The 21,670-nt window shown below is 36.5% G+C and overlaps 1 protein-coding gene across 3 annotated transcripts; it reads left to right on the top strand.

The window, feature by feature from the left end:
- The first annotated feature begins 9,101 nt into the window (after positions 1 to 9,101).
- On the top strand, positions 9,102 to 17,889 carry Kiaa1586 (KIAA1586 ortholog). 3 transcript variants are annotated; one of them, XM_047557676.1, is made up of 4 exons: positions 9,102 to 9,355; positions 9,893 to 9,976; positions 13,532 to 13,612; positions 14,487 to 17,886. In XM_047557676.1, the coding sequence occupies exons 1-4, from the start codon at positions 9,335 to 9,337 to the stop codon at positions 16,665 to 16,667; spliced, it is 2,367 nt and encodes a 788-aa protein (XP_047413632.1). In that variant the 5' UTR covers positions 9,102 to 9,334; the 3' UTR covers positions 16,668 to 17,886. The 3 variants fall into 3 exon arrangements, with proteins under 3 accessions (XP_047413632.1, XP_047413634.1, XP_047413633.1); XM_047557677.1 differs by lacking the exon at positions 9,102 to 9,355 and adding an exon at positions 14,258 to 14,363 and having other exon boundaries at positions 9,915 to 9,976; positions 14,487 to 17,889; XM_047557678.1 differs by lacking the exon at positions 9,102 to 9,355 and having other exon boundaries at positions 9,908 to 9,976; positions 13,532 to 14,363; positions 14,487 to 17,889.
- Positions 17,890 to 21,670: the final 3,781 nt, after the last annotated feature.

Genomic DNA, 21,670 nt, shown 5'->3' with positions numbered 1-21,670 from the left:
AAAATGGGATGAAACCTCTGAAACCATGAGCCAAAATAAACCTTTCCCCCTTTAAAGTTGAGTACCTCTGGTATTTTGTCATAGTGACAGAAAGTTGACTAACAGCAATAATGATTCATTTTTAAGAACAGCTCATGGAAGACTTCTCTCCAATAAATAAAAATCAAACCACAAAAAACCTACTCCTATGCTTTTCCTAAATTTACTTAAGAACTTATAAAAGTAAACTAGCTGTTTTTTTTTTTTATTATTATTGTAAACAAATGGGATACATGTTGTTTCTCTATATGTACATGGAGTCAAGGCATACCATTTGTGTAATCATATGTTTACATAGGGCAATGATGTTTGATTCATTATTTTTTTTTCCCTTCCCCCCCACCCCTCCCACCCCTCTTTTCCCTCTATTCAGTCCTTCTTTCCTTCATTCTTACCACACTCCTTATCCCTAACCCTAAACCTAACCCTAAACCTAATGCTAACCCTTCCCACCCCCCAATATATGTCCTCATCCGCTTATCAGCGAGATCATTCGTCCTTTAGTTTTTTGAGATTGGCTTATCTCACTTAGCATGATATTCTCCAATTTCATCCATTTGCCTGCAAATGCCATAATTTTATCATTCTTCATTGCGGAGTAATATTCCATTTTATATATATGCCACAGTTTCTTTATCCATTCATCAACTGATGGGCATCTAGGTTGGTTCCACAATCTGGCTATGGTGAATTGAGCAGCAATGAACATTGATGTGGCTGTATCTCTGTACTATGCTGATTTTAGGTCCTTTGGGTATAGGCCAAGGAGTGGGATAGCTGGGTCAAATGGCATTTCCATTCCAAGCTTTCTGAGGAATCTCCATACTGCTTTCCAGAGTGGCTGCACTAATTTGCAACCCCACCAGCAATGTATGAGTGTTCCTTTTTCACCACATCCTCGCCAACACCTATTGTTGCTTGTGTTCTTCATAATCGCCATTCTAATTGGGGTGAGATGAAATCTTAGGGTAGTTTTGATTTGCATTTCCCTTATTACTAGGGATGTTGAACATTTTTTCATATATCTGTTGATTGCTTGTACATCTTCTTCTGTGAAGTGTCTGTTCATTTCCTTAGCCCATTTGTTGATTGGATTATTTGTATTCTTCATGTAGAGTTTTTTGAGTTCTTTATAGATTCTAGAAATTAGCGCTCTATCTGAAGTATGGTTGGCAAAGATATTCTCCCACTCTGTAGGCTCTCTCTTCACATTGCTGATAGTTTCCTTTGCTGAGAGAAAGCTTTTTAGTTTGAATCTATCCCAGTTGTTGATTCTTGCTTTTATTTCTTGTGCTATGGGAGTCCTGTTAAGGAAGTCTGATCCTAAGCCAACAAGTTGAAGATTTGGACCTACTTTTTCTTCTATAAGATGCAGGGTCTCTGGTCTGATTCCGAGGTCCTGATCCATTTTGAGTTGAGTTTTGTGTAGGGTGAGAGATAGGGGTTTAATTTCATTCTGTTGCATATGGTTTTCCAGTTTTCCCAGCACCATTTGTTGAAGAGGCTATCTTTTCTCCATTGCATATTTTTGGACCCTTTGTCTAGTATGAGAAAATTGTATTTATTTGGGTTTGTGTCCATGTCCTCTATTCTGTACCATTGATCTACCTGTCTATTTTGGTACCAATACCATGCCGTTTTTGTTACTATTGCTTTGTAGTAGAGTTGAAGATCTGGTATTGCAATACCCCCTGCTTCGTTCTTGCTACTTAGGATTGCTTTAGCTATTCTAGGTTTTTTATTCTTCCAGATGAAGTTCATAATTGCTTGCTCTATTTCTGCAAGGTACATCATTGGGATTTTAATTGGAATTGCATTGAATCTGTATTTCACTTTAGGTAGTATGGCCATTTTGACAATATTAATTCTGCCTATCCAGGAACATGGGAGATCTTTCCATCTTCTAAGGTTTTCTTTAATTTCTTTCTTTAGTGTTCTGTAGTTCTCACTGTAGAGGTCTTTCACCTCTTTTGTAAGATTGATTCCCAAGTATTTTATTTTTTTCGATGCTATTGTGAATGGGGTAGTTTTCCTAATTTCTCTTTCTGAGGATTCATCACTTATGTACAAAAATGCATTGGATTTATGAGCATTGATCTTGTATCCTGCTACTTTACTGAATTCACTTATGAGTTCTAGAAGTTTTCTGGTGGAATTTCCTGGTTCCTCTAAGTATATAATCATATCATCAGCAAATAGGGATAGTTTGAGTTCTTCTTTTCCAATTTGTATCCCTTTAATTTCTTTGGTTTGTCTAATTGCTCTGGCTAGAGTTTCAAGGATGATGTTGAATAGAAGTGGTGAAAGAGGGCATCCCTGCCTTGTTCCAGTTTTTAGGGGGAACGCTTTCAGTTTTTCACCATTTAGAATGATATTGGCCATGGGCTTAGCGTAGATTGCCTTTATAATGTTAAGGAATGTTCCCACTACCCCAATTTTTTCTAGTGTTTTGAGCATGAAGGGGTGCTGTATTTTATCGAATGCTTTTTCTGCATCTATTGAAATAATCATGTGATTCTTAACTTTAAATCTGTTGATATGGTGAATGACATTTATTGATTTCCGAATGTTGAACCAACCTTGCATCCCTGGGATAAAACCCACTTGATCGTGGTGCACTATCTTTTTAATATATATTTGTATGCAATTTGCTAAAATTTTGTTGAGAATTTTTGCGTCGATGTTCATTAAGGATATTGGTCTGAAATTTTCTTTCCTCGATGTGTCTCTGTCTGGTTTAGATATCAGGGTGATATTGGCTTCATAGAACGAGTTTGGGAGGGTTCCCTCCTCTTCTATTTCATGAAATACTTTGAGGAGTATTGGAATGAGCTCTTCTTTAAAGGTTTTGTAGAACTCGGCTGAGAACCCTTCTGGTCCCGGACTTTTCTTTGTTGGTAGGCTTTTGATGACCTCTTCTATTTCATTGCTTGAAATTGGTTTATTTAAGTTGTGTATGTCCTCCCCGTTCAGTTTAGGTAATTCATATGTCTCTAGAAATTTGTTGATGTCTTCGAGGTTTTCTGTTTTGTTGGAGTATACATTTTTGAAATAGCTTCTAATTATGTTTTGTATTTCACTCGTGTCTGTTGTGATGTTTCCTTGTTCATTCTGAATTTTAGAAATTTGAGTTTTCTCCCTCTTTCTCTTTGTTAGTGTGGCTAAGGGTTTATCAATTTTGTTTATTTTTTCAAAGAAACAACTGTTTATTTTGTTAATTTTTCCAATTGTTTCTTTTGTTTCAATTTCGTTGATTTCGGCTCTGATTTTAACTATTTCCTGTCTTCTACAACTTTTGGTATTGGTCTGCTCTTCTTTTTCTAGGGCTTTGAGCTGTAGTGTTAAGACCTTTATTTGTTGATTTCTACTTCTTTTTTTGAATGCACCCCATGAGATAAATCTTCCTCTAAGTACTGCTTTCATAGTGTCCCAGAGATTTTGATATGATGTGTCTTTGTTCTCGTTTACTTCTAAGAATTTTTTTATTTCCCTCCTGATGTCTTCTGTTATCCATTCATCATATAATAGTGTATTATTTAATCTCCAGATACTGGAGAAGTTTCTGTTTTTTATTCTGTCATTTATTTCTAATTTTAATCCATTATGATCTGATATAGTACAAGGTAGTATCTCTATCTTCTTGTATTTGCTAACAGTAGCTTTGAGGCATAAAATATGGTCTATTTTAGAGAAGGATCCATGTGCTGCTGAGAAGAAAGTGTATTCGCTCTTTGTTGGATGGTATATTCTATATATGTCCGTTAAGTCTAAATTGTTGATTGTGTTATTGAGATCTATGGTTTCTTCATTCAATTTTTGTTTGGACGATCTATCCAGTGGTGAGAGAGGTGTGTTAAAATCGCCTAGTATGATTGTGTTGTGGTCTATTTGATTTCTGGAATTGAGAAGGATTTGTTTGATGTATGCGGATGAGCCAATGTTCGGGGCATAGATATTTATGATTGTTATGTCTTGCTGATTTATGCTTCCCTTAAGCAGCATGTAATGTCCTTCTTTATCCCTTCTGACTAGTTTTGGCTTGAAGTCCACATTATCTGAAATGAGGATGGATACTCCAGCTTTTTTGCTGTGTCCGTGTGCATGGTATGTTTTTCCCCATCCTTTCACCTTTAGTCTATGGGTATCTCTTTCTATAAGATGAGTCTCTTGTAGGCAGCATATTGTTGGATTTTTCTTTTTAATCCAATCTGCCAGTCTATGTCTTTTGATTGATGAATTCAGGCTATTAACATTCAGGGTTATTATTGTGATATGATTTGTATTCCCAGTCATTTGACTCATATTTGTTTTTTGACATGATTTGGTTTCTCCTTTATTTGGCTATTCCTTTAGGCTAGCGCCTCCTGTTGCTGATTTGCATCATTGTTTTTCATCTCTTCCTCATGGAATATTTTGCTTAGAATGTTCTGTAATGCTGGCTTTCTTTTTGTAAATTCCTTTAGCTTTTGTTTATCATGGAAGGATCTTATTTCATCGTCAAATTTGAAGGTAAGTTTTGCTGGGTATAAGATTCTTGGTTGGCATCCATTTTCTTTCAGGGCTTGGTAAATGTTGTTCCAGGCCCTTCTAGCTTTTAGGGTCTGGATTGAAAAATCTGCTGATATTCTTATTGGTTTCCCTTTGAATGTAATTTGATTCTTTTCTCTTGCGGCCTTTAAAATTCTGTCTTTATTTTGTATGTTAGGTATCTTCATAATAATGTGCCTTGGTGTGGGTCTGTTGTAATTTTGTATATTTGGAGTTCTATAAGCCTCTTGTACTTGGTTTTCCATTTCATTCTTCAGATTTGGGAAATTTTCTGATATTATTTCATTGAATAGATTGTTCATTCCTTTGGTTTGTTTCTCTAAGCCTTCCTCAATCCCAATAATTCTCAAATTTGGCCTTTTCATGATATCCCATAATTCTTGTAGATTCTGTTCATGATTTCTTACCATCTTCTCTGTTTGGCCAACTTTGTTTTCAAGATTAAATATTTTGTCTTCAATGTCTGAAGTTCTGTCTTCCAGGTGTTCTACCCTATTGGTTATGCTTTCTATGGAGTTTTTAACTTGGTTTATTGTTTCCTTCATTTCAAGTATTTCAGTTTGTTTTTTTTTTCAGGATCTCTAACTCTTTATTGAAATGATCTCTTGCTTCCCGTATTTGGTCTTTTAACTGTTGATTGGTGCGATCATTTAATGCCTGCATTTGCTCTTTCATCTCCTCCTTCAATGCCTGCATTTGCTCTTTTATCTCCTCATTTGCTTCTCTGATTGTTTTAATTATGTACATTCTGAACTTCCTTTCTGACATTTCTTCTGCTGTGCTGTCATTGGGTTTTATTGATGTAGTATCTAGGTTTGTTTGGGACATTTTCTTTCCTTGTTTTCTCATATTGGTCAGATGTCAGTGGGAATCTGAGATATTGCAGATTTCCTCTATTGACTTATAGTGTCCCGGTAGATTTCCAGTGTATCACCTCCCAGCCTTCAGTAGCCTGAAGTCTTGGAGGAACTTGATAATGCAGTGCTTCCGAAGAAAGCTGCCCCTAGCCCCTACTGGTTCCAGGGTTTGGAGCTGGCTCTGTGCAAAAAGGCTCTCACTGGGGGCCTGCACCGTGCAGCTGGCCGTGTGGGGGGAAGCCCACTGCCGGAGTGTGGAAGGCTACCTTGGGAAGACTCTAGCTACCCTACCCTGCTATGATAAGCCACCCCTATCTGTGCCTGCTGCCCAGGCCAAGTTTCGCCCAGTGGGGGAGACTCACCCCGTGACTCTATTTTTGTTCAAGTCTCTCAGTGCCTCCCCTTCTGGAGTCCTGGGTTCTGGAGCGACTGGAGATGCAGTCACCCTCTAGGTCGCCATCTTGGATCGTCCCGTGGAAAGAGCCTGCGGCCGGAGTGGGCAGAGCCGCCTGAAGAAGTCTCTGGCTGCCCTGCACTGATCCCAGAGTCTGCTTGCGGATTGAAGCTCTCCATTGGCTTGGGGACTTGTGGCTGTCTCTATGTAGAAAGGCTCTCACTGGGCGGTCTGTTCCAAGAAGTTAGCCTTGAAATGCACCTCCCACTGCAGGGGTCCAGGCTGCTTGGGGAGGTCGCTGGCTGCCCTGTCCTGGTCCCTGAAGCCACTTGCGGGCCAGAGTATGCCGCGCTGGCTCCGGGACTTGGAGCTTGTTCTGATCAGAAAGCTCTCAGTAGGGGGCCTGCTCCGAGAACCTGGAGAAGCTGGCTGTGTGGGAGGGGCCCAGCGCCGGAGTGCGCAGGGCTGCCTGTGGAAGACTCTAGCTGCCCTGCCCTGCTCCGATAAGCCACCTCTACCTGGGCCTGCCACCCGGGCCGAGCTTTACCCAGTAGGCAGACTCACCTGTGGCTCTATTTTGGTCTGAGTCTCTCAATGCCTTCCCTTCTTAACTCCTGGGTTCTGGAGCGACTGGGGATGCAGTCCCCCTCTAGTCCGCCATCTTGGATCGCCCTGTGGAAAGACTAAACTAGCTGTTAAGACTGAATTCCCTACCTGACCACAAGAAAGCAGGAGATGGCCCTAACTCCTGCATTTTTACATAAAAGAGCCCATGTGAAATATATTTCACAATTTGTGGGGGCTATGAATCAATAAATAAAAATCAGTTGTATTTCTACATGCTAGCAATGAACAATCAGAAACTAAAATTTGGGGCTGGGGTTGTGACTCAGAGGTAGAAATGCCTAGCATGTGTGAGGCACCGGGTTCGATTCTCAGCACCACGTATAAATAAATGGATAAAATAAAATTAATAACTAAAAAAATTTTTAAAAAAGAAACTAAAATTTGGAAAACCATACCAGTTACAACTACATCAAAAAATATGAAGTAGGCTGTGCATGATGGCACACACCTGTAATCCCAGCTGCTCAGGAGGCTAAGGCAGGAGTTGCCTGGGCAACTTAGTGAAACACTTCTCAAAAAAATAAAAGCCTGAGGATATAGCTCAGTGATAGAAAGCTTCTGGGTTCAGTACTCATATCTGGAAAAAAATATATATATATATTCAGATACATACACACATACCTGAAATGGTCTGGGTATATAGCTTAATAGTGGAGTACTTGCCAGCATGCACACAGCCTGGGTTTGGTCCCCAGCACAGCAAAAACAAACAAAATATACGAAATACTTAGAGATGAATCTGATGAAGTATGAGAAACATTGCCAAAAAATAAAGAATTAAGACAACATGAAAAATAAGACTAAGTTGGAAGACTAACTACCTAGTTTCAAGACTTACTACTAATATAACTGTTAAAGGACTTGTAGCGAGAGTAAATAAGAAAATCTTGAATTTCAATAAGAAAACAGAATATCCATTTAAATAATGGACAAATGCTCTTAGGCACTACCTATGAAGATATAAGAATGACTAATAAAACATTAAAAGACCTTTAACATCACTTTTATAGCCATCAGGCTAATGCAAATTAAATTACAATAAGATATCACTGAACTTCTATTAGAATGTTTAGAATAAAAAAGATTGTCATTGAAATAGCTACTGAATTGAAGGGCATGAGCATATCCAGATTCTAATCACATAATGCACATGAGAAAAGTCTTTTGTACTGGGGAGTGAATCCAGAGCCTCACACTAGCTAGGCAAGAGCTCCACCTTAGAGCTACATCCCAAGCGCCTCCTCATCCCTGCTAAAATTTTGTTTTGAGACAGGGTCAAGCTAAGTTGCCCAGACTGGTCTCAAACTGGTAATCCTTCTGCCTCAGCTCCCCCTAGAGCTGAGATTACAAACCAGGAAAATCTTTTAAATGCAAGCTTCTCCTAGGCATTTAAGGGATTTAGAAATGATTAATTTCCATTAGGCACTGGAGTGCTCATTGTGACAGGTTCCCTTTTGTTCTTAGATTTCCTGTGTAAGTGTTTTCCTCAAATTTAGTCGGTAGAAAAGCAGCAGCAAGTTTAATGTTCTATGTGGAAATGCAAAAAAAGTAACAGATTAATCTAATGCTAGCTACAAACACAAGTAGTCACATGCTGTGTTCCCATTTAAACACAAAAAATAGGCTTCAGACTGAGAAAGTAATTAGCCACTGGGTCATTTATCAGGCAAAATAACAGACAGATAAAGCCAGCTGCAAAATTAACAAAAGATGACTTTTTTCCCAAAAGAAAAATGGCACTTGTAAAGAGTCATGTGACTAGGAGCTACTTCACTCTTACTGAGAAAATATGTTGTCTAAAATCATAGACTAGCAGAAACTTTGAGGTTTGAAAATTTATCAGTAAGAGAAAAGCGAGTCTGTCTCTTGACTGGAGATGCTAAATCACTTTGACATAGAAATTCAACTTCATATTACAAAGCTAGTGCATGGTTACATGTAGGGAATTTGAGAGTTCAATATTCCCTATCTTAACTTTGTAGTTTTCAAGTTAAGATCTTGGGCCCACTTTGCAGTCCAGACATGATATCAAACCTTTTACACACAGTCCTAATCAAATGGAAACTATTAAAACATTGCTTCATTTATATTTCACCTATTTCTGCACTTTTGTAAAATGTTATAATGACGTTGTCTTATACTTTGTATGCTGAGATGTTCCATAGTTCCTTAGTTGTATGAGCTTGCTCATTGTAAGTCATGGTCAAAATCACAAAGGTGACTTTCTGGAGCTACAGAATTATCAACTGCAAGTGGCCCTAGACCGGTAAGCCTAGGGGGGGGGGAAAAAAAAACCTTTAAAAAGAATGTTCTCGGTTAAAGTTTGTTTTCATCAATTTCATTTATTTACAAAAATTTTGTGGGATATTGAAAAAGGTGGGCCACAATTTTGGTAAGGCAATTATCTGAACAAATCACGAAAAAACATTTTAACCACACCAAATGTGGTGTGGTGTGACCAAAATGTGGCTGTAAAAACGAAACAAAACAATCCCCACACTAACCCCAGAGAAACAGAAATCTCAGTTATCCCCTTGAAAAGTAACACCCAAAGAGGGACGCATGCGCCGAAGCCCAGGGTCCTTTCCCACTATGTCCACACGCAGGGAGACTCCGGGCCGGGCTGAACTACAGTTCCCAGCATCCTGTGCGATGTGGGGAAGGAAAGCGAGAGGCTCTGGAGATAGCGGGCCTGTGTGGTCCGCTCCTCCTTCTGAAGTGGTTTTGCACCTGATTGCGCCAGATCCGTGTTCGCTTTAGCAATAACGCAGTGGCAGGTAGTGGTACCTTGAGGCGGTGCAAGGTGGAAGGGAAGTCGTGGCGGCGGCAGGGACAGCAGTAGCGGTGGTGCTGTCAAGCCGTTGGAGAAATGGGAGACCCAGGGTCGGAGGTGAGTAGTGGAGCGTTGGGCCGTGGCGTTCTCGGAGCCGAAGCGCCAAGGGTTTCGAGACTGGTGCAGATGAGGCCTGTGCTCGGCCGCAGCCTCCGGGCGCTGCGCCTCCGCACCTCGGGGCGAGCGGAGCCTTCCGGCCTGCTGCTTGCCTGCGCCCCGAGTCAGCGGCAACAATGGCCGCCCGGCCGCCCCCGGCCCCTGGGCCGGCCTGAGTTCCTGCCGCCGCCACCGCTCTGCCCTGGGAGCGGAGCGACGGGTCGGGATTGCCCTGACCCGGGAAGCGAGCTTGCATCCCTGCTCCTGGAGTAGGTGGGGGCCTTGTGAGCGCTGGTCACTGCTTCTCAAGGGTCGGTCACTACAGCTGCACGACGCCTTAGCAAAACCGGGCTCCCTGGAGTCGGTTCTTAGTTGCGCTTGCGTGCGTTTGTGCTCAGTTTCCGTCCAGAGCTTTTGTTTTAATCGTTCCCTTTGGAAAAATCTGTTCGTACAAGTATGTGACTGAATAGATAAGCATGTTTTGGCTTATTTTTGTAGATAATAGAATCTGCCCCTCCAGCTGGGCCTGAGGCATCTGAATCAACAACGGATGAAAACGAAGATGACATTCAGTTTGTTAGTGTAAGTAGCTGCTGATAATCGGGCTTTTCCCAGAGTAAAGGACTATGGTAAGCCATTATGCAGTTCTACCTGACCTGGTCATTCATCATTCAGCGAAGAGTTGTGGATGTCTCACGGGTAGTGGACACTGTGGGGGGCACGGTGTAGGATTAAGGAATATTCCAGAAAAGGCACCTGAGCCGCCACAATAGCCATCACAAAGAGCATGGCCTAAGGAACGTGTTGTGCACTTAAAGAGGTCTCTGTTGCCTTCGTTTGCATCCATTTTATACTTACTCTAGACAAACTTCTCTGTGAGGCTGTGTGATTTGAAATGGGGCAAGAATTTCTTCTCAAAGGGGACACACAAGACTAGGAGGAAGGGCTAATGGGCAGGGAGGTGGAAAACAAGAAGGGGTGTAGGAGCTCAGCTTGGGGCCTTCACTAACCTCTGAGATCATCGTGTTACAACATAGTGCAACAATTGCTCATAGTGAATCCTGCATCACCAGGAGCTTGCTATCTTTTCTGTTTATGTCTTTTGAGACAGTAGTTTTCAAGTGTTGGGAAGTATGAAGTTTCAGATTTGTGAGCCCAACTCCAGATTTACTGAGTCAGAAATTCAAAGTAGGATTTAAGAATCTCCATTTTTGAACAAGTGCAGGACATTTGGATCTCTGAACACACTTAATAAAGCATTGATTTGGAAAATGGAAGGAAATGCCATACATATTTTGCAATGATTTTCATTTAGTGCTCTTAAAGTTTTATAAAGGCTTTGCTTATCATAGTATCTCAGGTACTTAAAAACAGCTCTACCCTCAAACTATTCTTTAACCAAGTTATATGAAGAGTTAGTTTGATATTAAGTCTATATATTTTTTTCTTTAATAGAGTGCCTATCTAATGTTTGTGTTTGTTTAGTTGCTGTAGTTTAGGTTAATTTTGTAAGTCACTTATTCTTTTAAGTCAAGCAGAATTTGCTCTCTGAACATTGTTGTTAACAGTGTTGTTTGTTCTCTAAGATTCATGTAGAAATTCTTTAGAAAGTCATATCTTTGGTATTCTTTCTTGAAACACATGAATAGTATATATGGTGCTCTTAATACTTAGAACCCTGATAAATTTGAGGGTACCATGAGAGGTTGTATGCTGAGTCTTTACTATTGTGATTAGTAAATGATGTAACTGGAAATTGAAGAGCCATAGTTTCTGTTTTGTAGTGAAAAAATTTGGAAAGAGGATGCCATGGGTTTTTAGGAAAAATTATTTTGATTTCTCCTATCTCAGGAGTGATTGGGTAGTATGATCTTGATAGTATTTTGTGCAGTACTCAATAGGAATGACATATATCACCTTTATGATCCATCTGCCTTACTTGAGAAACACAGAAGCTATCTACAAAATTAAGGTTGAAAATAAATAGGTGTAAGTTTGTGTAATACCCTGAGGAATAATTATGTTGTAAGTTGTGACCGAGCTTATATATGACTGAGCTTATGTGGGGGATTGTTCTCAAGACCCTCTCTAATACCAAAATTTGGGAATGCTCAAGTCCTTTATGTATAATGACCTAGTATTTCCCTATAATCTGTGCACAGCCTCCTATAGATGTAAATAATCTCTAAATTTCAAATAATAACAGATACAATGTAAATTCTATGTACATAAATAGTTGTAATATTGTTTAGGGAATAATGAAAAGAAAAAGTCTTTACATGTTTAGTACTTTTTTATTGTAATTTTTATTTTATGAAAAATATTATCCATCCATGGTTGGTTGAATTCATAGATGTGGGACCCATGGATAATGGAGGATTGACTGTGTTTCAAATATTGAGAATCATTTGCATCTTTGCATACAAAGTCTTGAATAGATTAGAATTTCATTTTTCACCCCGTTCCAAATAGAGGATCAAAGTCTTGATGACTTTAGATGGGAAATAGATGATATGCTGTAAAGGAAACTGCATAGCAGAAATAACTTGTAAAAACATTCCTATTACATTCGTGTATTATTGTCTTTATTATTTTGTGTGTGGTGGGGAATGCTGGGGATCTAACCCAGGGCCTCAAAACATGCTGGATGAGTGCTCTACATTACCAACCCTCCTGTTGCATTTAAATGGTGCCAAGTAAAAGACAATGAAATTTAATTCTATTTTAAAATGCATTAGATACAGAAGCTACTATTTTCTTCTCTAATCCCATCCTGTACTCCACCAGGATATACTTTTTTTCTTTGTTAAAAATATTTTTTATAGTACTATTCACTGAGGATGACATGTTACTGGATTTAGTTCTTTGCTTGAGGGTTATATAGATATGAAAAAGAAAGAAACATTCTTTGATGTTATTTTTTTATGTTATAACAAGAAACATGTTATTTCTTGATATATTCTGATTTGTATTTCTTACTTGTTTCATATGAATCTTGATTTTTTTCCCTAGACTTTATTCTACCTTGTGGTACTGCATCCTTTTTTGTGGTTGGCTATATATTCATCCCCAATTTAACACAATGTTCTGAAGGAAGGGAATGACAAAATTGATTTGGGTGTACAAAAAGAGCTTTTATCTTTGATATAAATTTTATTGAAATATAGTATGCATATAGAAAAAGTATTTTTCCTCCATTGTTCTCCTTATTTTAGTACTATATTAACCTTTGGCTGGATTGATTATTTGGATTATCTTATTTGTATTTTTCCCATGCTCAATACTTTCCTATATGATTAATCTTCTTGAAACAGTTCTGAATGTTCCTATCTTAACATTGTTTATTGATCTTTTGTCCTTAGAATAATGATAATAATAATTTTAACCTGGAGTATTTGTGGCCTCATCAATGATGGAAAGTATTGCGTATGTAAGAAAAGGATAGAGGACTGGGGATAAAGCTCAGTTGGTAGCATGCTTGCCTCGCATGCACAAGGCCCTGGGTTCAATCCCCAGCACCACACACACACAAAAATAATAAATAAAATAAAATAAAAAAGGATAGAGAAAATTCAGTTTGATGTTTAGTAGTTTAGGGATAGGGTGGATGAAGAAATGCATGAATTTGGGCTGGGATTGTAACTCTGGTAGAGTGCTTGTCCAGCATGGATGAGGCACTAGATTTGATCCTCAGCACCACATAAAAATAAATAAATAAAATAAAGGTATTTTGTCCATCTGCAACTTGAAAAAAAAGGGCAGAAATCCATGAATTTTGAGCTTAAGATAGCTAAGACATTATTGATAACCATTCCAGTTTTAAAGTACTGTACCATGAAATCTGTGTCTTTTTAATACTATCTCTGTACTATTTTTCATTGCTAAAGGAAGCCACATGACTTTATTCCCCTGTGTACATTTAAGCTCTTTGCAACTTTTGTCGTTATTACATATTTATTTATTCTTTTTTCCTGTGCCTCTTTTGTTTCTGTTTATTCTATGCCATTTGCAAGTTTCCTTTTTCAGAGTAATCTTTGCAAATTTTAATCAAAAGAAAACAAAAAACTCCCCACTGATTGTAAATGTGAGTTTAATTGAATGTTAATGACTTATAAATTTACCACTCTTTTTTTTTAGGAAGGACTGTCCAGACCTGTTCTTGAATACATTGATCTAGTTCGTGGTGATGATGAAGAGCCTAACATGCATCATAGTGATGTAAGCACATCCTATTTCTGTTTTCAGTTCTTCCAGTAAGTGTAATAATAGAGTGCTGGAGGTCCTTGAACTGTGTTATAGATTTTCTGAATTTTGTGAGTTGACTATAAAAAATTAAAGTACATAAATATATGGTACATATGTTATCATTACATTTAAGCTAACACTCAAACTCATCCTAACATCTGTATACTTGACATTATTTGCATCCGTTGTATCTGTTGGGTAGAAATGCCACACTAGGTAGTTTGCTGGTGCAATTAAAAGGGAGTATTTACCTCATGGTATTTGGTAAAATACAAATCAGGGCTCCATTTGTTATTTGTCGGTGGTCTAAACTCAAAAGGATAAAATGGTAATACAGATTAAACTTCAAAATATGATGTGACTCAACTGCTAAAATGTGTGTAGCACAACAAACTGAGGAAATTGCCTTGTGACATTGAAAAACTCTTTAATTCAGCAAAGATTTGATGTCATCACTGAAAAATGAATGGAACTCTAATGTACATCTTTGTTTCACTTTTGTCTTTCTCATTCGTGTAAATGAAAATACCACCCACTCTTCATGTTGGAATTACACTCATTTGCAAATCATATTACCTGTGTTTCTGACTGAATTGGATCATAATGAAACATTCGTAGTCAGATTTTGTGATACTATGTTGGCTGTAGAATTTTAAAATCTGATAGTGGATTTTTCAAGAAATAGCAAGTGACATTGAAGTTATAGGTAAAACTGAACATCCAGGTAAGCATTTTAGTTTAAATTTTATTTCTAAAACTATTTAAATAAATCATTAAGAGAACTTTTTACATTACCTTTCAAATGTTATCATGAATTTTACTTATACATGTAAAAATTATTTTTCAGGTTCTTTTCCCTAAAATGCCAAAACGACAGGGTGACATCTTGCACTTTTTAAATGTGAAGAAGGCTAAAATAGACACAGAAAGTAATGATAGGAACAAAAATCAGTGTGGATTGCCTAAGTCAAAGGAACCAAATTTAGAATATATTGAACAACCAGTCATTGAACAAAAGCCGTCATGTTCATCAAAGGAAGAAATAGATAATCTTATGCTTCCAGATTGTTGGAATGAAAAACAAGCATTTATGTTTACAGAACAGTATAAGTGGCTTGAAATAAAAGAAGGTAAATTAGGATGTAAGGATTGTTCAACAGTTCGGCATTTAGGATCGAAAGCAGAAAAGCATGTCCATGTTTCCAAGGAATGGATTGCATATTTAGTAACCCCTAATGGCAGTAATAAAACTACCAGGCAAGCTTCTCTGCGGAAAAAAATTAGGGAGCATGATATATCTAAAGCTCATGGTAAAATTCAAGATTTATTAAAGGAATCAGTTAATGATTCAATTTCTAATATAGTACCTAAGCAAAATAATAAAAATATTGATGCTACTGTAAAAGTTTTCAATACTGTTTACAGTTTAGTAAAACATAATAGACCTTTATCAGATATTGAGGAGGCAACAGAATTACAGGAGAAAAAAGGAGAGGTCAATTGTTTAAATACCCGTTACAATGCAACAAGAATAGCAGAACATATTGCAAAAGAAATGAAGATGAAGATATTTAAGAATATTATTGAAGAGAATGCCAAAATCTGTATCATGATCGATGAGGCATCTACAGTTTCAAAGAAAAGCACCCTTGTGATTTATCTCCAGTGTGCAATTCAGTCAGCTCCTGCACCTGTTACATTATTTGTTGCTTTAAAAGAATTAGTGTCAACTACAGCAGAGTACATTTTAAATACATTATTGATGACATTAAATGATTATGGCTTTACAAATGAATATTTGAAAGCAAATTTGATTGCATTTTGTTCTGATGGTGCTAACCTGATGCTGGGAAGAAAGTCTGGTATAGCTACAAAATTGTTAGAAAAATTTCCTGAAATCATTATGTGGAACTGTTTAAACCATCGATTGCAATTGTCTCTTGATGATTCAATATCTGAAATAAAACAAGTTAATCATTTTAAGATATTTCTTGATAAAATTTATTCTCTTTATCACCAGTCTAATACAAATCAAACCAAGCTATTAGGATCTGTAGCTAAAGACCTTGAAATTGAAATTATTAAAATTGGTCGGGTAATGGGACCAAGATGGGCGGCATGTAGTTTACAAGCTGCGACTGCTGTATGGCATGCATATCCTGTATTATATATGCATTTTTCTCATTCTTACTCTGGTTTGGCAGAGAGGCTAGCTAATACTCATTTCTTACAAGACCTTGCTTTGATGATTGACATTCTCGAAGAATTTTCACTGCTTTCAACTGCATTACAATCAAGATCAACTAATATTCAGAAAGCACAAAAATTGATAAAACGAACCATAAGAGCTTTGGAAAATTTAAAAATTGGTACTGGAAAGTATGAAGCTCAGGTTGAAGATTTGATTAAGTCAGAGAAGTTTAGAGAGATTCCATTTAATAAGAATAACAAATTTAATTCTCTTCCTAGGAATATGTTACTAGAAAATATAATTCAAAACATGAACTTACGTCTTTTATCTGATAGAAACCATGATGAAAGTATTTTTAATTATTTTGATTTGTTAGAACCTTCCACATGGCCTTATGAAGAAATAACTTTACCATGGACAGCTGGTGAAAAAAAATTATTTCATTTGTGTGAAATTTTAAAATATAAAATTGATTTGAATGATTTTCGGGAATTTATAAATAATAATATAAAGTCAAATAATGTTTCGATTCCTACAACTATACAAAAAGCTAAGAAGATAGTTAGCACCATTGCAGTCAATAATGCTGAAGCTGAAAGAGGTTTCAGTTTGATGAATATAATTTGTACAAGGGTGAGAAATAGTTTAACAGTAGATCATATATCAGATCTAATGACAATAAATTTATTGGGGAAGGAATTAGCAGATTGGGATGCAACTCCATTTGTAAAATCTTGGTCAAATTTCAATCATAGATTGGCTGCAGATACAAGAGTTCGGCAAAAATCAACAAAAATCTTCTATGAGAATCAGCTGGCTATAAGAAACTTACAGTAAAAAATATCGTATACATTTTCATCATTTGTAAGTTTTGTGCCACACATCCTTTACGTACAATAACAAGTTTTTTTGAAAGCCAGTTAAACTAGTATCAGCATGTTGCTATTTAAAAGACATTGTCTAAAGAGATAAAGCTGATGATAATTGTTTTTAAGAACTATAGATTTTTAGAGATTGACCCATGTCTGCTAGAATGTGTCATTATATATTCCAAGAAGTCTTATACAGAACTTCCAACCATTTACACTTTTGCACTGTTTTACAAAATACAAAAATAATAAAGTGACTCACATCTAAGTTCTAAACCTTCAAGGTTATATCAAATAAAAGAGAAATGGAATAAAAACTAAGCCTTTTGGCTCTGATCTTTCTAATTTTCATATCCTCACTATCCAGTATTGTAGCCACTAGCTAGCTACATGTGGCTATTAAGCACTTGAAATTTCATTAGGACTAAGAAAGCAAAAAATTATTTAATTTTAATGATGTAAAAACAAGCAATATAAACTTTCTCTGCATAACTTTTTTTGGAACACATTTGCCTTTGTTACCTTGCATAAAATATGATTGTAGTATGCTTGTCAAACTTCTGTGTCATTTCTAATATTACATATAAACATATCACTAATTAAATCTTCGTTAACAGATGGATCAATGCAAATTATTTTTTCTATGAATTGATGAAACATTATAGCATGTTTTCCTAAATGTTTTATGCAGACCACAGGAGTTATAGTGATAACTATGTAAATCAATTACTGATTAAATTTAAATGCTTATTTTAATTATAATTTTCCAGTTTACACATGAACAAATTTTAAAATTTAAAACAAAGACATACTTAAAAAGAACAAGTAGAGATGGAAAAGCTAGTACATCGTTAACAGTTAACAGAAAGAAACTAGAAGAAAGTATATTGCAGATTTCATGATGAATGGCAATTGCAGTCTGCTGTGGCAGAAAAGCAAGCTGATAACAAATAAAAAATTAGATATTGAATGTATTAATATCTAATTTGTATTTAGCAAGTACAGAATGAATTGGATAAATTACCTAAGGTCAAAAAAGAATCAAACTAGCACATTGTATCCCCACAAATATGTACTCCTATGTGTCAATTAAAAATAAAATTAGTCACCTGAAATCAGAATTAAATGTCTTAACAAATTTTTAACAATTTTTATAGGATCTGAGTTTTTAAGTTTGGCCTGATAAGTTTAAAACAACTTGAATTCTTGCATTAAAGAGAACTAGTTTTTAGATGGATTAATGGTAAATTATTTAGTTGTAGAAATTTTTAGAAAAATAAAACCTAAGATATTTTATAAAAACATGCAGGGGCCAGTTGTTGTGACACATACCTGTAATTCCAGCTACTTGGGAGGCTGAGGCAGGAGGATTGCAAGTTCAAAGTCAGCCTCAGCAACTTAGCAAGACCTTATTTGAAAGGCTGGGAATGTAGCTCAGGGGTAAATTGCCCCTGGGTTTGATTCCCAGTGCCAGGGGCAGGCATGCAGGGTCTTCAGTTGAGCCATCAATTGCTTATACATTATGGACCTAACAATATCAAAGATTGATTCAAAATCTGAAAAGTTGAAAATAGCTTTAGATGAGTACATAAGAGATACTGCCCAATTAAGAATCCTAAGTATATTTTCTCATAGGGCTTAAAAATTATAAAGAAGTAATTTAAATTCTTGACCTAAAAAATAATCAATCATGCACCTGATATTTAGTCTTTTACATATGTCATAAGAGTTTCAGCTAGATTAGAAAAAAAATTTTTTTTCACAATAAAGAACATTCTAGCTAGATTAGGTAAAAAATTGTGTTTCTTTGGAATATTAAAATAAGCTTGATGGGGGCTGGAGATGTGGCTCAATAATAGAGCATTTTCCTCTCATGCAAGAGGCCTTGGGTTCAATACCCAGCACCACACACATCCCCCCTCCAAAGAACAAGAATGATTTTCTCATTTCCTTGTTCTCCTGCATGATGCAGTTTGAAAATATTTGTGCTCAGTTATTTATTTTTTGGTGTTGGGGATTGAACCCAGGGGTGTTCTCTACCATTGAACTATATTCCCCAGACCTTTTTATTTTGAGATTAGGTTTTGCTAAATTATCTAGGCCGATCTTGAACTTCAGTTGTCCTGTGTGAATCTCCTGAGTAGCTGGGATCATAGGTGTGCACCACCATGCCCATCTTGTGCTCAGTTTTTTGAAATGGGCTTTATGGCAAGTGTTATAGAACATTTAAGTAGTCTTTACACAAATGCAGACAATGTAATTGTTGAAAGAATTAGGACAATGAATTTAGTGATCTTATGTGCTCTCCCACTTGGTGAAATTGTAGAAGTACCTTACAAAATTTAAGGTACTTTTAACTTCAGCTTAGGATTTCCTTGGAACAACAGAAATGCCAGGCGAATATTTAATAAAGAAAAAAATGGTTGTTCATTTTCTCCCCAGTATCACATGGCATATGAAGGATCTAAATTTGAAGCTCCAAGGCTAGGAAAAAAAAAATCTTTGTTTTTTTAACTAGACAAATACTAGAATTTATGTTTAAAAAATTTAAACAATGAAAATCAGTAAGAATCTTACACTTTTTCTTTTCTTTTCTTTCCTTTTTTTTTTTTTTTTTTTTTTTTTTTTTTTTGTGCCACTGAGAATTGAACCCCTGGGCACTCTACTACTGAGCTACATCCCCCACTGTGTTTTACTGGTGTTTTGAGACAGGGTTTCACTCTGAGGTTGGCTTCAAATTTGTGGTCCCTCCTGCATTAGCCTCTGGAGTTAACTCTGGAGTTAGGATTAAAGTACTGTGCCATTGCACCTGGTAAATCATTTCCTTTAATAAATTAATTTATTTATTTTTATGTATGTGTATGGTACTGAGTATGGAACCCAGGGCTTTACACATGCTAAGAAAGCACTCTACCACTGAACTACATCCTCAGCCCACACATTTTTTTAAAACATGAACCAATGTGTACAAGATTTTAAATGTATTTGAAAAGTGTTATGGAAAATTACTGCAAAAACCACAAAAATTTTTTTGAAAACTCCTTTATTGACAAATTTAGAGTTGCTTTTCATTTTATTTAGCAACTCTGAATTCAGTGTTAATACTAAGTTGGCATAAGATGTATTGAATTTACTCAAATGGTTTCAAACTGATAATGCTTTTGGTCTGAAGTTAAATCAGTTACTTTTAAAAAGATGAATGGTATACATTCATACCTATAGACTGAATTTTATCTGTTTTTGAAAATGAACTTTTAGCCTGTGTGACTCTCCCATGTTAAAAGCCAAATGAGACACCTTATTGTTGGAAGTTGTTGGAGTTACTCATTGTTGATAGACACATCCTGTCAAGCGAAGTAGTTTTATAGGAGTGGGTCTTCTCTTTCCCAAAAGGGTGGGTGGAATAAATTAGTTTGGCTAGGGCATAATATATAAACTTGACTATAAAGTGCTGAGCCACTTAGTGTGATTTGTACATGAAAAGTCCCAAAATAAAAATGGCACCTCTGTCATGAAAACCCTTTCATTCTTATTGTTCTGAAAAAACCATAGGGCACTGGTTGAGATGAGAGAGTACTTTAATTTTTGGAATTTGGAAAGCAGACAGCTTTACTTTATAAAGTTGAAACAGCAGCAGCCCCATCCATAAAATATAAGCCAAAAATCTTACTGTTAAAAAAAACAGGATTTTTTTTCAGCATGGATGTGAAAACTAAAGTAAAAGAATAACTGCGTTTGGAACAATTTGAGTATGTGAGTCTACTTTTTCACTTGTGAATTTTATGAAATTTATGCACAGATCAAGTATTTGTGATGAAAAAGGCATTTGAAGGAATTGATATGTGCTTTGAGTATAAAATACATTGCATTTTGAAGACAGTATGTAAGTTATCACATTAATTTGTTGATAATATGTTGAAATAATTTTAGATATATTGGGTTAAATAAAATATTAAAATTAATTTTACACATTTAGTTTTACTTTAGGAGTACATAAATTGCTTGCATTGTAGTTTTGTTGGTCAACACTATTCTATATGGTATTTATCAAACCCAGGTTTCTCCAATCTAGACTTTACTTCTGACTTCCCTTCCTATATCTAAGAATGGCCCAACCACCCTTTTGTCATTCAAACTAGAAAGAGAAAACATTTGAAACTTTTCTTACCTTGTCTCTTCTACCTCTCCCACTGCAGTTATCTTAATTCCCACTCTTGGTTTTCTTTCTTAGAGGATTATGATAGCTTCCTAACAAGTCTCCCTGCCTTCATTCTTGTCATTTCTTAATTCATTCTCCACACTAATGTGAGAATGGCCATTCTAGTGTACACATTTATTCTTTTGTGTGTGTGGTACTGATTGAATCCAGGGCCTTGTATGTGCCAGGCATACCCAGCCCACATTTATTCTTACAAGTTTTTTTTTTTTTTTTTTTAATCTGTGTTGCCCAGACTGACCTCAAACTTGCAATTCTCCTGCCTCCAAATCCTGAGTATCTAGGATTACAGACCAGGCATGTGCCAACTCATGCAGATTTTTTTATAACTTTTATTAGTCAGTAAGATACTCAACAGAAAACCCACCTTAAATCACTTAAATGGATTTATAACCTTGTATAACAAGAAATTTGAAGATGGCTGTGGGTTTTTCCTGAGTAATATTGTCATTATGTTTAGTGGGATGATTTTGGTCTTTTCCTCATGAGAAAGATGGCAGGATCGCTGGCTAGTTTTAGACCCGCTTGATTTAAGCCAACATGGCGAGAGGTGGAGCAAGCCCTGTGTTCATCAGGAAATCAGAAGCTTTGCTAGAAGCTTTTCCAAGCAGTTTACATTTCACTGGCCAGAGTTGTGTCAAATGACCATCCTCATTGCAAGGGAGGCTTGGGATGTGAACTTCTGCCTTCCTTAGCTTCAACAGCAGAGATAGATAGGCAAGGGAGAAAAAATTGGGAATGGATGATAGGTTAGC

Source organism: Sciurus carolinensis, chromosome 7 (genome assembly GCF_902686445.1).
Source record: "Sciurus carolinensis chromosome 7, mSciCar1.2, whole genome shotgun sequence".
In the NCBI taxonomy this organism is placed as follows: domain Eukaryota; kingdom Metazoa; phylum Chordata; class Mammalia; order Rodentia; family Sciuridae; genus Sciurus; species Sciurus carolinensis.
Note: the sequence above shows the minus strand (reverse complement) of the source record. Positions and strands in the feature narration are given on the sequence as shown.